The sequence below is a fragment of the Opisthocomus hoazin genome, chromosome Z (assembly GCF_030867145.1).
Source record: "Opisthocomus hoazin isolate bOpiHoa1 chromosome Z, bOpiHoa1.hap1, whole genome shotgun sequence".
Classification (NCBI taxonomy): Eukaryota; Metazoa; Chordata; class Aves; order Opisthocomiformes; family Opisthocomidae; genus Opisthocomus; species Opisthocomus hoazin.
Window position 1 is genome coordinate 52,529,136 of NC_134454.1, and position 18,309 is coordinate 52,547,444.

Genomic DNA, 18,309 nt, shown 5'->3' on the forward strand with positions numbered 1-18,309 from the left:
TGAACCAGAAAATGGAAAAGTGTGAGTGCATCTGCGTGGCTGCATAGCTATGTGAGGAACACTCAGAATGAAAGACAGTATTCCACAGCAGGTTTTGTTGTTTTTTTTGTTGTTGTTTTTTTTTTTTTTTTTTGTACTGATGAACTAATCATTTTACATTAAATACTATTCCCTTTAGAAGGAATTAAGGCTGAGAGATAATGTCATACCCCAAAATATTTTCAGAGTTTTTTCTCCTTCTTTTCATTGCTTTAGCTGCAAGTTCTTGAGTTCCATCCAAAAGATTTTTGCTGTTTTAGCAGTCTATATTAATATTAAAACCATTGGTATTTTATTACTAAGTACAAGTCACACTGAATGATTGTTCAGAGTGCCACACTGGAGGAATAACCACCGGTTTTGCTTCTATTTCCTATACACAAATGCGTTTTCCCCCTCAGCATAGTGGTGTCAAGGAACAGGAATGCTGACAGAGCCGTGGTGCAACGGAACTTTGCTAGGCCGTATCCCAACAACATCAGGTGGAGATATTCGCTGGCTGCTCTCTTTGGGCTGTAATAGGAAGGCTGGCAGCATTTTTCTCTCCTTTACTAAAGAGGGGACAGGGTTGACTTCCATCGTATCCAGAAAAAAAAAAGAAAAAAGAAAAAAAAAGCCTTCAGGACTAACTCAGCTACATTATTTCTAAGTATGCTCTTGGCTGAAGACTGATGATTTATTAGCTTGAGTGAAAGTAATTTTCAAAGATGAGGAGTAAGATATTTCCTGTTACAGGCAGGGAGGATATGTGGGATATGTATAATATAGAAGGTACAAATGTATTTATAATTTTTCCGACTGTATCTGTGATGGTATCCATTTGCAATGTTGCTAGCTTCTTGCTATTGAAAGTGTTTGTAATGGTATGTCCAGTCTTGCTGTCTCCAAACGAAAAAAATGTTCCTGAAAGTAGGAGGGAAAGTACTGTTTCATCCCTCTGTAGTGACACCAGCTAAAGTGATAGAGCACTTTTTGCCAGACGAAACTACATGTTTATGGGAAAATGGCAGTGGTATACTGTTGTCATTGTTATGATGAAGTGAGTCTCCATTTCCAATTTAAGGTGCAAGCATTAAAAGTGCACACAAGAATAGCTCACTATCCTGTCTTGGCATTTTATTTTTTTCCTTGCTTATATCTTCAAGAAGATTTAACATTTTGATACAACATTTGTTCATGGATTTGCAGTGGTTAAATCAATAGTTAATGAGGTTCGTTGTATAATTTGAGCTTGTAGTTTGTTTATGCTAGACCAACTTTATCCATACTCCAAACAAATTATCTCTTATAATCACCAGCCTGAAGATAAATCTCTAAATGTTTTTCTGATGATAGTGCTGTGGTTGGCAGGTGTTAGAAGTGCCTCCCAGGGACAAAGATTGAAGATGGGCTTGTTCTCACAAATCCTTCAGGCGACGTTGTTTAGCTTTCTATCCTGTCATCTGCAGAGGAGCCTTGTATGGTGCCCTGCTAATGAAATCTAATAGGCAAAGGTCATATATCTTTATGAAGAAAAATGCAAAGCTGGTGAGTGATAAATGTGCTCCATGGGGTTCAATGGACGATGCTCAGCAATAAAATCCGTGTTTAAGCAGTGTTTCAAACGGCTTGGCATATCTCTGTTTTTTGTGCCTTAACTACTTTTTGTAGCAATTCTCATTACTAGTGATGGGATTAAATACAAAAATAGTTGAAAGTGCATGCAAAGTTGTCTATGTAATTAAAGAAATAGATGGGGACATTAAGTGGGTAATTATTTTTCAGTATTCATAGCATAATGAAGAAGATGGCTCACATAAAAGTACGTGGCAGTATTGTGTTTAAATTTGAAAGCTCTGTTGACTAGCAATAGAAGCATGCTAGCTAGTGTGAAGACGTGCAGATTTAGGTAGATTCTAGTATCAGCTGTAAATTAAAAATGCCTTTGTCAAATGTCGGAATGTCGGGGAAAAAAAAAAAAAAGAAACAAAATATGCCAGCATAAAATTGCAGATAGAACTTCTAAAGAATGCAAAGTCAGTCCCTTTAAGAAATTGCTAATCTGAAGTTAGAAGGAATTAAATAAACCAGATATTGTTGAATCACTGCTGTTTTTTGAGAAGTTACCAGTTCATTTGCTATAGTTATACTGCTGAGCTAAGAGACAGTTTAATAAATCAACTCAGGCTTGATGGATTCTACAAACCATTGCAATGAGCGCGTGGAAGAGGAAAGAGATCTCTTAGTATTCCCTCTTTGACAAAAGGGTATGCAAAGAGCCTGAATGGATGAATGGTTGATTAATTTTGCCAGAAATTTTCTTGACAGCTAGAAATGTGTTTTTGCGTTAGCATGTTTGCATGGGAATTATTTTTTAAAGTATGAATTATTACATATAAACTTACACCTGAGACTTATCTGGTTAAAACAGACAGCTCCTGGTCAGTGTATATGGGGTTGTGATGTTTCTTATGTTTTAATTCATCACTCTGGCAAGTCAGCCTTTTGCTTGTTACCACTTGCTAATCACTCAACAGTGAAATCAAATATTGTATGTGATTAAATGAACCTTGTAACTGAAGTGGTAGGTTGTGTCTTTTTCAGTATTTTTTAATTGATTTACAAGCTGTGGAAAAATCAGATGGAAGTTCTTAACCTAGGATCAGAAAACAGAATAATAGAAAGGAAAATAAAAATGTCTGTCATATGCTATGTCCGTGTGGCCTATTGATTAGTAAGACACAAAAATAGTGTTTCTTTTTCTCCTGTAAGTTTCTGAGGTGTGTTTGATCGTATATACTATACTGTACTTTAGTACAGAGATTTTTCCTTTTCATTTTGCACATATTTTGCACTTATTTTGTATGGATGATATTTGCTCATAAATGTAGTGCCTAAGCAGGTCCCTGGACTCCTTTACTTTTAGGCTTTGGATATTTATACCTGTGGTTTCAAAATAAGAGACTTTCCTTTCCATGCAGTTCACTCCATAAAAATATGTACATGCTTACTTCAGCCTTTAAAATGACCCAGAGGGAGCGCATTTTAGCATAGTGCAAGTAGTTTCCCTGTAGTTCCCTACTTGCAGCAGAAGTCGTGTGGTTAGGATTTCAAGTTTCTTTGCTTGTCCCTTTAAGTATTTTACAGGAACAGAGTTTTAAAGACACAGTTGAATACAGAGGTGGCTTTTAAGCCTTTAAATTTGAAAATCACATCTATATGTTTAGCTCTATTTTGTATTTTTAACAGCTCCAAACTATTTACCCTTAAACTGCCAAAAACGCTGAAAAATAGTAACTTTATCAGTCATGATTTTCTTATTACAGAAAACATCCATTAACACTAAGAGGAATTACAAGTGCTTTGAATTTCTTCCTTTGAAGATGGAAATAGATAAGGGCTTTCACCTTTATCTCACTAGACTGGATTATGTGCATCCCTTCTTGGATTCCTGTTCGCTGCCGTGAAAGCTTTTTTCTTCTAGATTTTGTGGTCACAGCAATCTAATACATGTCACATCATTCCAGTGCGCACCACAGCAGTATGCACACCATTACCTATGTTTGTTTATGTCTTTAGGCTACGTGCTTAATGTTTACCTCATGCAGTAGCAGCAGTGCCTTAAGAGCACTTAATCTCCAGCCCCTCTGATCTGTTATGTTCTTTGGGGGTGTATGCACAGACCCCACTGACAGCAGGGAGCACTTTTGACTGTTGTATTTCAGGCAGTTAGTTGTACACCTCAGTAGTCAGGAGAGGCTGCCTTGCTTATGGATAAGAATTTGTGTTCCTTCAGGTGCATGATAGTGGTGGCTACTGAAGACAGATATTCCAGGCGGAGGAAGAACGTTTTAAGCTAAATAGGCCATTATGATATCCTTACGTTGCATGGGTATCTTAAGAACATGGAGATGCTCTGCTCTAGCTGCTAAATTCAAAGCTGTCTCAGCTAGCTCTGAAAATGTGGAATAATGGAACTGAAGTTTGGCTGTTCACCTGAGCAACTTTTTTTTTTTTTTTTTTTTTTAAATTTTATGAACCAATTGAGACTTTCCAGCATCCTGGAAATTGTGGGCTGTGCTAAATATGTATAAAACATGGACATCTTTATAAGCTTTAGTTAAAGACATATAAAAATGGACAACCTGAATTTGAACACACAGAATTTGTACTTGTATCAAGTGCAAGTGAAATTTGTTTAGCTGTAATCTTAATTCATAAAGAGTGGGTCATTGTTAAGACATGCTATCATAAAATGTACCAGTCCTATAGACAAGGCACCATTTCCAGTGTGAAACTGGCTAAACACACTTTCACCGAAAAAAGCATGATAATTTATCTTACTACAGGTGAATCCTTTTTTCTACTTTGCTTTTTTTTTTTTTAGTTATTCTGCATGTAATGAAAATAATAGACTGTGAAAACACAGCCACCACCTATAGTAAGGGAAGTGAAATCAGTGCTAAACAGGCATTCATCACTTTATTCTATATGCAGTGTTTCACAATGCTGTAGAATTTCTTGTTTAAATCTCCTGCTAAGTTAAGCTCAGGATGCCTACAGATAAACATAAGGTGTGACCTGGGTCTCTGTATAGCAGGGTAGCACAAGCTGTCGGATGCTCACTTTCCTGCTCTTTGGGTTAAAACCTAATACCTATTTCTCATTGACAGCTTTAGACAGCAACACAAAGAAAGCAGAATTAGCTGCTGGTTTTTTTCTGTTCAGAAGACTCATAAATACTGGTACAGCAGAGGTGCTGTTTGATAGACTGAAGTGCACAACAGAAAAATGCAATCTTTCATTACAGAAAAGATGGTGGATTTTGTGTAGAGCATTTTCACCAGTGGTGTTGACACAAAAAAGAGCTAAAATAGTGAACATACTTGTCTGTGTTTCTGGAGTCTTGTAAGCACCGTACTGTTTATACTGTTTTTTCCACTTTTAGTGACCTTACCTGAAAGCTTTTATAAAAAATTTAGTCTTTTTTTGCTCTTTTGTCTTTTTCTTTTGTATTTTTTTTTAAAGGAGGGGGGCTTCTAGTAATTAGCTGGATTTACAACAAATGGCACACAGACTGTTAGCTCTGCATGTGTGCTGTAACATTGGTGTTTACCCTATTATATTGCAATTTAAGTATGTCATAAAGTTTTATCAGTGATCACATAGAAATAAACTGGAATGGAGAAGTACTGACCATGAAATATTAAGAGAATACCATGTGAAGCAGTACATATCGACTTCTGTATTGTGATAATTGCTTTGGTTGTGAAAATTGTAATGGGATACAGTGATATTCCTCATTTATATTTTGTGATGGTTGGGTATTTTTAGCAAATGAGTTGTCAGCAGAAAGGCTTCATTAGACCCATCAGGGTATCTGCCCATGAATAACGAATCCCAAACTGTACTGACAGTTTCCTTGAGCCAAAATGATGGAGCACCTCTGACAAAAGCCATATTGTGCTCTCCATGTGAAGGGTGTCAAGAACAAAAGAGACAGTTTGTTCTTAATTTGGTCAGGTTAATATTGACACAGTTAGCTTAGAAGAATCAGAAGTGTGTGTAATGTACATTTACAGTGATCACTTGGGTAATTGGCTTTTGGCTTCATGAATCAGAAAATGTTGCTAGAGACAGAGCAGTTACAAATTCTCTTTGGATATTTCTTGGAGATTTTGCTTCTTTTAAAGGATCATCCATGTTTATAGTCATGTTAACTATTTGATTGAATAAAACAGATTCCTGTAAGAAAATCGAGTTTCAGAGAAAGAAGTTTCACAACAATATACAGCCTACTTAAAATGGTAGTTCTCGACAGAAATACGTAATAACTGAACAGACCATGTTCAAAAATGCTTCAGAAGTCTGTGGATTTCTTAAACTTTCTCGTTCTGTTTACGTGGATGGTAAAAAAATATTTGTCATTTCAGAATGTTCACCGTATTGTTGTGTTGTAGCACTGTATAAACTAATTATATGCATTAGACAAAACAAATGCACAATTTTATTGCAAATTCTAAAACATTAAATTTATCCAGTGTCTATATGGCTGTCAACTATGCACTTGCATAGTTAAAAGCATTTGGAAAATATATTTGCTGCTAGATTCTATTGTATTTCAAGTGTATTATATTTGAAGGACACTTACAGTCCATTTTTTTGTTATAGGTTATTTAGAGGGCATTATGACAACTAATAATGTTTACATATGCTGTTTACCTGGTATACCCTATGCCAATACTAATTAATATTTAAGCCAGCACATGCTAATAAAGTAAGGAAAGATAGTATATGAATGAATAGCTGACTGACCTTTGTCATGATTTGGCTGTATCTCAGTGTATTTCCAACTGTACTGATTCATCAACAGCATATTTTACAGTGTTTGTAATTAATTTGGGATGTAGCAGCTTAACTGCTGAAATTATTACCATATTTTCATTTCTGAAGGAAATATTTTAATTTCTGTTAGCATTTACAATACATGCAACATTCTGGTTGTTTATTTAGGTTAGCAAATTTGTGGAAGAGTCCATATGTCTGCCATGTCTTTCAATATATAGCCTTTTGTAATTTATAAGAGTTTCTTGTTTGCAACTGTCTGTATTTATTTAAATGTTTGAATGCTTGTGAAGGGAGTATCTGAATTGTGTTGTTGGTATTAGTTTATAAGAGTAAAATGGATGTTTGGAGGGAGAGATGGAATTAAACTAAGTTTTAGAAAACTGATTAATAATATTTATTAGCATTAATAGAATTACCTTTGCGTATTTTAAAATTGATAATTAATTTTATGTTTTGATTAATAGTCCAGTCAGCCAAAAAAGTTGGTGGGGTAGAGTCATGATGCTGTAAGACATGTAACCTGATCTTGCATTTATTCAACAGCTTAATCAACAGCATTTTCCATCAAATTTTCTCGTTGACCTACTCTTTTAATGAGGTCTGTTTGCCTTGTATTTCATTTCTGGATGCACCTAGTGAAGTAACAATTTATGAGAAACATTTATTGTTGATTATTAAACCAGGTTGGGGAAAAGACCTCTAAGATCATAAAGTCCATCTGTCACCCCAACACCACCATGCCTACTAAACCATGTCCATAAGTGCAACATCTACACGTTTTTGGAACACCTGCAGGGATGGTGACTCCACCATTTCCCTGGGCAGCCTGTTTCAAAGCCTGACCACTCTTTCAGTAAAGAGAGTTTTCCTAATATCCAATCTAAATCTGCCCTTATGCAGCTTGAGGCCATTTCCTCTCATCCTTTTGCTAGTTACTTTGGAGAAGAGACCAACACCCTGCCTCACTACAACCTCCTTTCAGGTAGTTGTAGAGAGCAATAAGGTCCCCCCCTCAGCCTCCTCTTCTCCAGCATAAACAACCCCAGTTCCCTCAGCTGCTCCTCATAAGACTTGTTCTCTAGACCCTTCACCAGCTTCACTGCCCTTCTCTGGACACGCTCCAGCACCTCAATGTCCTTCTTGTAGTGAGGGGCCCAATACTGAACACAGTACTTCAGGTGTGGCCTCACCAGTGACAACTACAGGGGCACGATCACCTCCCTATTCCCACTGGCCACACTATTCCTGATGGAAGCCAGGATGCCGTTGGCCTTCTTGGGCACCTGGGCACACTGCTGGCTCATGTTCAGCCGGCTGTCGACCAACACCCCAAGATCCTTTTCCACTGGGCAGCTTTCCAGCCACTCCTCCCCAAGCCTGTAGCATTGCATGAGGTTGTTGAGACTGAAGTGCAAGACCTGGCACTGAGCCTTGGTGAACCTCATACAGTTGGCCTCAGCCCGCCGATCCAGTGTGTCCAGATCCCTCTGCAGAGCCTTCCTACCTTTGAGCAGATCAACACTCCCACCCAAGTTGGTGTCATCTGCAAACTTAGTGAGGGAGCACTCAGTCCCCTCAATCTGATCTGATCTCAATCCAGATCGTTGATAAAGATGTGAAACAAGACTGGCCCCAAAACTGAGCCCCGGGGAGCACTGCTTCTGACCAGCTGCCAACTAGATGACTGTTTACGGGAAAAATGACGAACTTACGTTGTCAGGTGTTCTTTGAATATTAGTTGTTGCTTAGTAATAGTGATGTTAGAAGTCTGGATCTTTTTCTTCATGCTGCAGAATGAATAGGGTCATGGGTTTTATACCTTTGCTGAATAATGGCTTTTGATGCCACACCAAATGGTAACCAGTGGTTACACTGCTGTGCTGACCATTCCCACCAACAAACATCTGCTCGCACATGAACGTTGTATCTTACTCTATTCTATTCATAGTCTTGCTCTATGGTGCCATAGTGGTGCTTGGCCTTATACTCTAGCAATATACCTCTGATTGCCCTGCACGCACGTATTGACTCTCCAGTTGGCCGTGACTGTGACAGGGGAGTTTTCCCTTGTCATGCAGGCAGATTGAGAGGTTTCTCCATCAAAATACTGCAGAAAGCAGGATATTTGGCACTCCTCAGCCTACCACTTTGTGAGTGCCAAATGCAGGCTAAGATGATGGCAGATACTATCTCAGTCAATGTCACTTTTATGAAGCTTCCAGTTCAGTCACCTGATTTTAATGGAAAACTTGTGACTGCTTGCATTTTCAGCTGATACAAGCAACATAAGAGATAAAGCATCATGAGGCTTGAAGGCTGAACATTTTTTAGAATCAATCATTTATTTACCTTGTGTACAGCCATAAAACACCTTGCAGATCCTTGTTTGGTCCATGTCCTTTCCCGTGACCTCCCAGTCTTCTTCACTTAGCTGTGAGTGGGTAACTGAGACAAGAAATTATTGGGGATTTTCAGATAGTTTTGTGTCTGCTCAGGTTCAGATTTTTTATTCCAATAGATTTTAATTATTCCAATTACAATTAGGAATGGGATAACTGAAGTAAATTTTGCATGCTGAAGCACATTTTGGTACTTCTTCTAATACACCAAATACTTCAGTCTTCAGAAAAATGTTACTGGTCTGGACGTTCAAACCTTATTCACCATAGTTCCTCACCATAACCCTCTATTCAGACTTCATATCTGAATGTCCATCAGTAAACTGACAGCTGACTTTTGTTTGTGCATTAATCTGTGTGAATTCCACGTAAAACCAATTTTTAGGTGCTACGTGAACATCAAAGTGGAACTTCATCCCTAATCTCGGAAAAGAATTTACTTCCAAAGCATTTGTCAGACCGATTTTTTTTTGTTTTAAGTTTAATTTACAGGGAGGGAGACACATTCTGTGGGTACATTTGAGTAGATTAATAAATAGTATTTGTATATATGTAACCAAAACAGTAATTTATCAGGTGGGAGACAGATGCAGGGGAATAACATGCCAGTCTGCATATACAGTTGTGTTGTGTTCATGATGAACTGCTGTTTGTTCAGGGCCAGTGTAGCTTGGCAGCATCAGAAGAACTACTAGCTAGATGATGACAAGAATGATCTTAAATACAAATAGCAGAAACAAAGGAGAAAATAAGATTTCAAAGAGTTTGTTCACTGGCAGTCATCAGAACTGAGGACCAAAGAGAAACGTTTATACTTTGTGCATTATGTCACCAGGTGAGAAAGAGGTATGTATGGTTTATGTTGCAAAATCTAGATATTTCAACATTGGGCTAGTGCAAGTATAGATGAAAATAGGAATGACAAATGCAGCGTTTACCCCCTGCCTATTTGGTGTGGGGTGTGTGAAAATAACCATTCTTTGGACACACATTAAAACAGGCCTTGCTGTGTCCTTATTTTGGGAGGTTACAATTTTGAGGACTTGCACAGAATTCAAAGAGCAGGCATAAAGGAATCTAAAGGAATAATAATCCATGGTAAAATTGTATGCAATCATGTAACATGATAATGGATATCTATAAAGGGCTGCAAAATTAAGTTAGCACATACAACTTCTGGGTGCCTGATTTTGCACCTCAATACTATTATTTTAATATCTGTTATTTTAAATCAAATATTCACATGACAAATTTCACAAAATATTTTTCTAACAATGAAGTGTTTTTATTCAAGAAATAGCAGTAGCCCAATACTTTCAAACAACCTTGTAAAAAGCAGAAACAAGTAAGAATTCTGTTTCAGCTGCAGTTTCAAGAAGGCAAAACCTACTTTTAGTATTTTAACATTCTCTGGAAATAAAAGTCCATTACTGTGCTGTTGGACTGATTATTGATTGTTTTTTTAAAGCACATAGCGATTTTGACAAATGGAATGGAATTCTGTTGATAGTTGCAGGCACTGATGCTTATTAACGTTTCTGGCTGTTTTCACCACAGATTTGGATGGGAATACCAAGGAAAACATGCTGACCTTCCGTTTAATTTCTTACCATATTTCAGGACTGCGTGTTACACAGAAGTCTCATTGGTGATCTGAAAGCATTCACAGATAAATACGGGTTTGATATACTTGTCATTTTGGCCAACTGTTTGTCAGATGAGAAGCAAACAAAACAGCAAATAGCAGTATACTCGGAAAACTTAGAGCTAGGCAATCAAGTAAGTACCTGGAAAAAGAATCAAATAATGTCTGCCCTGAAAAAATTTTTTTTTTTAAAGTAGTATACACCAAAGTGTTGAATAATTAAGTGGGGTCAAAAAGTAGCAACAGTTGGCTGGCAACTGAGTAGCTATTTAAAATGGCTGCATTATTTATATGATACAAAATGAAAGAGTGTGATATTTATGATTGTTTCAGACCAGCCTAATAGAAAGAGTGTATGGTTACAAGAAATATAGAAGGAGAGAAGATTTTTTTCAATTTCGCTAAAACAGAATGATCTTTTTTTTTACTAGTTTTGGCTTGGTTTTGTATTGTGATCTACGCAAATGAGTCTTTGGCAGTAAGTGATGAGGAAACACATTATAAATTGTAATGACCAGAACGCATCTATGTGTATGTTATCACGAAAGAATTTAAGCTCTGAAATGAAGCCATATTATTACTAGGATGTTCATTTATCCAAAGCCGGGTGCTCTCCATTTTTTTTTACTGTATTTGCACCCAAATGGAAGAAATCATCTCAGTGGCAACTTTTTGAACCTTTTTCCTCAGTCTTAAAAACTTCTGATTTTAGGGACAGGTGTCTAAATGACTCTATTACTTTCAAGGTCAATATAAGTGTATTTATTTTATGAATCTAATTATCCCATTCTAGAAATACTTTTCTTATGTATCCTTACATATTTTACCCAGTTTTCTTCAGGCAACAACTAAACATTTATTTGGATTTTCTTTTACTAATGAAATGCGAACGTGAAAGTCAAATGATATGATTTCAAGTAAATATTCTGACCAATTATGTAATACATATTTTGTGTTGATCTGCAGTTTTAATACTTCATCTATTTAGGAATTATAATAAGGCTGTTACAGTGAAATAGCCAAGAAATAGCTGAACAGGAATAGATAGGTATGGCTGTGTTACATGGTGAAGTAGTCAATATGTGCCCTTATGCCTGTGATTGCAATGGCTTTTGAAACATCCTATTTTTCAACAGATCTGCTGTGAATTAGAAGAATGTCAGAATCCTTGTTTGGAGCTGGATCCTCTAGAATGTGATTGTGACCAAATTCTCATTTATCAGCAAGAAAATTCTCTGGTGACCTCTGATCAAATTCTTCTTCTAGTTAAGGAAGTTATAAATAGAAGACAACCAGAAATGGTATCAAACAGTAGAACTTCTTCCACTGAAGCTGTAGCTGGAAGTGCTCCACTTTCACAAGGATCTTCTGGTATTATGGAGTTGTATGGTTCTGATGTAGAACCGCCGCCCAGTTCTGCCAATTTTGTAGAAAATCCTCAAGATCTAAATGGATCTATGCAAGCCCATGTTGATGTTAATGTAGACCTTGTGAGTCCAGATAGTGGACTGGCTACCATTAGAAGCAGCCGGTCTTCCAAGGAGAGTTCTGTTTTCCTTAGTGATGATAGCCCTGTTGCAGAAGGTGCTGCTTCCCATCACAGTCTTCTGCCTGGCTTTGATTCTTATAGCCCTATTCCTGAAGGAGCAATAGCCGAAGAACAAAAAACTCAGCCTAGAAACAATAGTGATAACTTTGATCTTTTCAATTTTGATCTAGCACCTGTGGTTACAGCTCCATCTGAGTCATCTTCTCATTCTGTTGATTGTTCCCCAGCAGATGACTATTTCCTTAATAGTGATTCATCAGAAGGACAACAACTCACTGTGCAGAAAGAACTTGATGAGGCAAACCTGCTAGAAAATGATACAGCAAATTACTCAACTGGCTTACTTATGGCAACAAATGAGGAAGACAATTTAGCTGAATTTGATGAGAATCCAGGAGAAACGTGTGAGAAAACTTCAAGTTTGATTGATTTAGCTGAAGATGATTCTTCTTCACCAGAAATACTGAAATCTGCTGATTCAAGAATTCCGCCAACTCCTATGAACAGTCTTGTAGAAACTTCACCATTAGATAACGGGCAGCCTTTATTTTTTCCACAAGACGTCATTAAAAAAATTAATGAAATAGATGGCACAAATTATTCTCAGTCTCGTGTTAGATATGGGAGCTGGTGGGATGGCTTTGACCTAGAGTCCAGAAATGCTGATACATGGAGTTCAAATGAGCAGGAATCTGTATTTCAGAGCCCTGTCTTATGGAAAGATTGTAAAGAAAGTCCCTTGCTACGAGAGCATATTGATAGAAGAGCCTCAGATTCTGTATTCCTCCAAAAACAGCCAAAGCAAATGGAATACATGAGAGCAGGTCTGTGGGATAATCAGTTTAAACAAGATAATTGGAATCATGAGAATGAAGAGAAAAACAGTGAGCAGTCACCTTTGCAAACTGCTTCTTTAGAGGAGACAGAGCAAGAACGGGAGAGCTTCACTGACCCATGGACGGTCAGTCAGCCGACACCTGTGATGTCAGATGTGTGGTGCAGTGGTGAAGGGAAAGGTAGTCAGCTAGCTGGAGACTCTTACAAAGTCTGGACTAAGTTTGATGCAGGAGATATTGCTAGATCCTCAGAAAATGTATGGAACATGCCCAGACTGGATAGAGGAAAAAAATCAGTGAATGTTCGCGAGGAATGGGCCATATCAAAAACTAGTTTATCAGATTCTTCAGAAATCACAGCAGACAATGAGACTGAAAATCCACCTATCCAGGTATCTCCGGAAGCCTGGGATAAAGAAGGATGTTATTCAGTAGAAGAATATGGAAAATCTGAACACACAAATTCTGTTTTCAACAATATGCAAAATAATTCCAAGCTGCAAACAGAGGAGGGAACTGTATTTGGTGACCCTAAACATAGACCAAACCAATTTGAAAATATAGAGACCTGGAATATGTGTGATAAAAACACCAGGAAAGAAGTAACTGAAGTAGTGGTGCCGTGGGAAGACACCTTCTTGTATAAACACTCAGATCTTAGTTCATCAAACATAGGTGAAGATTTACTTATTTCTCCACTAGACACCAATTATTCAACATCTGATTCATATATATCACCTACATATGTGGAAGAGGAAAGAGAAAATGAGGACAAGTATTTTGATGAAGAAACAGTTATTGATAAATTGATAAACCCAAATTTGGCTGAGCCAAAAGTACTTCAGAAAACAAATGAGGAACCATTATCTGCTAGAAACGTGCCTTTTTCAAGTGCCGGAAACACAGACATCTGGAACACATCTCTAAATAATGTTGCTCAGTTACAAGAAAGAAATTCTGAAATTACTGCTCTTTCTGCCTCTGCTAAACCTTTTCTTCATTCAGAACAAACAGCTAATCAGTGTTTTTCAACTGAAGTACCTACCAGTGAAAATAATTCTTCTATATCTGAAAACAGACGAATAGCTCTGGTATACAATCAAACTGTGAATGACTTATCACCACCACAGAACGAATTAAATACTAGACAGACTGCAGCTGAAAGTGTAGAAACAGTGAGCAGTATTCCTGTAGAAGACACAGACACATCTACGCCAACTTCAGACATTGGGAATGATTTGGATCTGAAAATATATGACGTAGGGAGTGAGATACTTAGTGAGAAGGCAGCGCAAAACATTGCTGATGTTGATGAAAAGCTGGATAGTCAGGATTCAGCACAGCAGCTGAACTCATGGAGTTTACAGACTGAGCAGGGTTGTGAGGAGGTCCAGGACAATGCCATTGTCATCTCTCAGGCAGGAAAAGAGGAATATAAAAGAACAGATGAGACAAGTGGACAGCAAATGATTAGTGACATTTGTAATAAACCAGTGCAAGAGGACAGTGAATCTTCGTGTAATGCAGATTCAGAAGAAAACAGGTCAACAACTGAAGTTCCCAGCTCCCTAGAAAAAATGAGGAATAGTGTTAGTTTGGAAGCATTAGCCACAGAAGGCGCGTCATTTTCCAATCAAAGTAATGCAGTCAGTCAGGAAGAGAGGAAAGACTTGTCACAGAATAATGTAGAAACTTCTTCAAGTGCTTCTGAGGAAGGCAGAAATTTTGAATCTTTTGATGAATCCAGACCACAGAATTACAATTATAGTGAAACATCACAGCTGCTTTCTGAGAAAGCTGAAAAGGAGACTACAGTGATAGAGGATGCAACAAGTCCTGAGATGGAAAGTATTTCTGAAAGTTCTGATAAGGGTAGTGATAATCCTGAAAATAATTCTTCTAAAATGCCTGGAAGCTCAGGCATCTGGAATGACTCTGGAAAGAGTGGTTGTCACCTAGCCACATCAATTCCTTTGATGAATGAACCACAAGAAGTGCTGGGAGAAGTGAATGAGGGCTTACGTGAAGTGGTTCCTAACCTTCTAGGCATTTGTAATTCTGAGTTAGTATCTTTCAAAAATAGCTCAGAACTGAACAGGATTCATGAAAAGTCTTTCATAGATGAGTTTAAGAAGAATCCTTCTTCTGGATGTATCAGTGTTCCTGACATTACAGATATGTCTGTAGTGGAAAATTCATTTTCACATGAAGTAGTTTCTGGGAGAAATGAAATCTCTGAAAATTTAGAAACTCCTAATAATCTTTGTGGAGAGCCATGTGTAATGCTTAATGACAGTTTTCCCCAAACTGCTTGGAATTCACAGCCATGTGAGGATTTGCAGTCTCCTGGAACAAGTCCTGAGGCAAGTGAAATGCTTGAAATGGCAAACACCACAAGTAGCCTTTCAAAGGATATACGGATCAAAAGCTATTTAGAAGGAGATAATGTGTGGAGTGATTCCATAAATGATTGTGCACACTCAAGTGGAACAAGTCCTGATTTAAGTGATGCATCTGTGAATGTATGGGGAGACCTTCCAGTTGCCAGTCATCACAAAAGAACTAGAGATATGTGGGACATTAAAAATAATAAAAACCTTGAAAATGCTTGTGAAAGGAATGAGTTTGGGAATGAATGTGGAGGAAGATTTGAAACAAGCACTGAACAGAACAAAGTTCCTAAAAGCTTAGATTTTTGGAATGCCCATGTAGATGATGATACTGTATCTTCTTTATCAAGTCCTGACATAAATGAGGATTCAGAGAATTCAGAGGCATGTCCAGAAGCGATTCATGCAGATTCCATGTATGAAAACAGACAGCACAAAGCATCTGAAATTGGAGAGGATTATGCTCAGTACAATGCAACAAGTCCTGAAGCAACTGAAGACAACTTAGGTGCAAAGACTAAGAAGGGAGAGGAGGTCCAGGTAGGCATCTTCAATGAAAATCCTGAAACAATTAAAGCTGGGAAGGTATTGCAGGAAGGCTTGACTATGATGGAATGTAATGAGAGTTCTGAATATTCAGGTCACTGTGAAACACATCAGAAAAAAGCTGAAGTGAGTATTTTCAGTGAAAAAGCAGGTAGTGGAGAAGACTCGTCTTTGTACCAAATAGATGAAGATACTTTTGATGTTGGTGATAAAGAACAGTACTCTTCAAAAGCTGTACATATGTGGAGTATGTCGTTGGAAGCTGATTTAAGAACTGATGCAAAATCCACAGTGGGAACATTTGGTTTTCCAGATGACAGTTCAGAGTGGTGGAATTCACAGCCTTGTGAGGAAAAGCAACTGGAAGATCAGTATTGTGTTTCAAGTCACTCTGCAACAAGCCAGATAACAAATAGTAGAGAGGCATCCTGGGGATCACCTTCACAAGATGAAGAACTAACAGAAACACATTTCACTAATGCAAGTAATGACGGAAATCAGCCTCCCTCCCTGTACTGTGATGAAAAAGAAAATGAAAGGCTAGTACATCCTGTGAATATTCCTGATGATAGTCAAATAAATCAAGACACTGCACACTTCAAACAGTTTGATCCTTTCGTACTGGATAAGGAAGAAGGGGGCTTGAAAGAGCAGTTGTTTCCTACAGATAAGGAAAATCAACTGACTCCACAGAATCCTTTTTCAGATGAGGAACAATGCATGCCAAATACATCAGTTCAAGAAATCACTGTACAGAATGTGCCAAAAGACAATGAGAGAAGTCCAAGTGTCATTCCTCAAGAACAACAGCAGGACACCTGTGAAGGATTAGAAGTGCAGAACTCCCTGACACGTGCTTTCACTGTAGAAGACTTGTCTTTTGAAATGATGGAGAAGTCAAGTCCAAGATGGAGTGTATTAGTTCCTCAGACTGCACTTATCCCAGATATTTTGCAGGGTAACACAGAAGAAAGGAACCAGCTGTTTTCAGTGGAACCTGACCTGTGGGCTAATGCTGACCAGATTGTCACTTTGAAATCAGATGGTGAAAATCCTGATATATTAAGTCGCTGTGACCAAGACAATAGTTCAGAGGCATCAAGCAGTCCTGATGTGTGCCAGGAGTATGAAGCTAAGCATGCCTTTATCCCATCTCCTCAGATTGGGGTGGAGCCTGAAGACAAAGATAGTCAGCTGGTTCATGCATGGTCAAACATCAGTAAAGAGGCAGATTTTGATTCAAAGCATCAGTCTGAAAGTGGTAGCCCCCGGGACTATGATCAGGGAAAGACCGATGAATCCTATCAGCTAATCTCTTCTAATACTCAGGAGCCTCCTGAATTTGCAATTTTGGAAGAATATGGTCTAGAAAATAAATTTGTTACTGACCCAGTTGATTCAGCTGAAATTCCCAGGGAGGTTTTAGAAGTGAAGTCCTTAGATCTGAAAGACAGGTTCCATGAAAGTTTTGCTCCTGCCAGCCACCAAGGAACACCAGCTGACACAGCTCAAATAGTGACCTCCCAAATGCATTTGGTTCCCATGGATTTCACTCTGCCTGACAGGGCAGAGCAAAGGTTAAAAGAAATTAGTGCCTTGGCTGAAGTTGGAAAATATTCTGATACTGATTGTAGGGCAGTAACTGGCGATGAGCTAGACATGTCAGAAGAATGTGTGGATGAATCTGAGGTGGGTGTAGAACAGAACATCAGGAACACATTGGTGACTAATGTCCCAGCAAGCACGTGTGATGGAATGAACATACTGACAGTGGCAGGCAGTGAAGCAGCAGAAGGGGAATCAAAGGATAAACAGATGTTCTTTCCCAAATCCTTTCTGCCTGGTGGCAATGAAGACCATGAATCTGATTCAAGTGATCAGCTGGTTGATGACATGGCAAAAGAATCTGAAGATGCAATTGGAAATGATGCTCCTGTGTTTAAGGAAATGCCCAGTGACAAATCACCGGTGGTGCATACTCCACCATCCTATGTATCTTTTGATGCTGAACCCTCTCACAACAGAGAGTGTGCAAAGGACGAGCTGTTGTTACAGCAGCCATTTTGTGACAGTGTTTCTTTGGAAAAACCTTTATCACTGCCATCTCCTTCAGAAGGTGCAGAAGGCATCCTAATGACCAAAGATAGCGACATGAAAGATGAGGTGCCTGACACATCCACAGAGTGCCTTCAGGAAAATCATATGTCAGTACCTTCGCTCTCTGAGTCTGACGTAACTCTGGGAGCTTCTGAGATTTCGACAGGAAAATATGAAGCAGAAGCAACCGATCTCTACTGGCCACCAGGTGGAGATAGAAGATCACCTGATGGTAAGAAAACCTGCTTTCCACAGCAAGTTCACAGGGCAGAGAAAGAAGGAAATGTCTGGAGTGTTACTGCTGAATGATGAGGCTTTGAGTGAAGTTTGAAATTTGTGTGTCTCCCTGATGTACACAACTGTGTACTTTGGGCAGACCTCTAGCGTCACCCTTCTAGGCAGACCTAAAGCTTTTAAACAGTGAACTGGGAACTTTATTGTTTATACAGTGCCTAGCAGATGGGACACTGAATCATTTCTC

At 38.4% G+C, this 18,309-nt stretch overlaps 1 protein-coding gene across 3 annotated transcripts in view; it reads left to right on the plus strand.

Annotated features, from left to right (window-relative positions):
- Positions 1 to 18,309, plus strand: part of PRUNE2 (prune homolog 2 with BCH domain) — a 107,953-nt gene that overhangs the window by 38,713 nt on the left and 50,931 nt on the right. For all 3 annotated transcript variants that reach the window (XM_075411314.1, XM_075411313.1, XM_075411315.1), the window contains exons 5-6: positions 10,386 to 10,544; positions 11,547 to 18,060. In XM_075411314.1, coding sequence (XP_075267429.1) covers positions 10,386 to 10,544; positions 11,547 to 18,060 — 6,673 coding nt within the window. The remainder of the gene's footprint in view (positions 1 to 10,385; positions 10,545 to 11,546; positions 18,061 to 18,309) is intronic.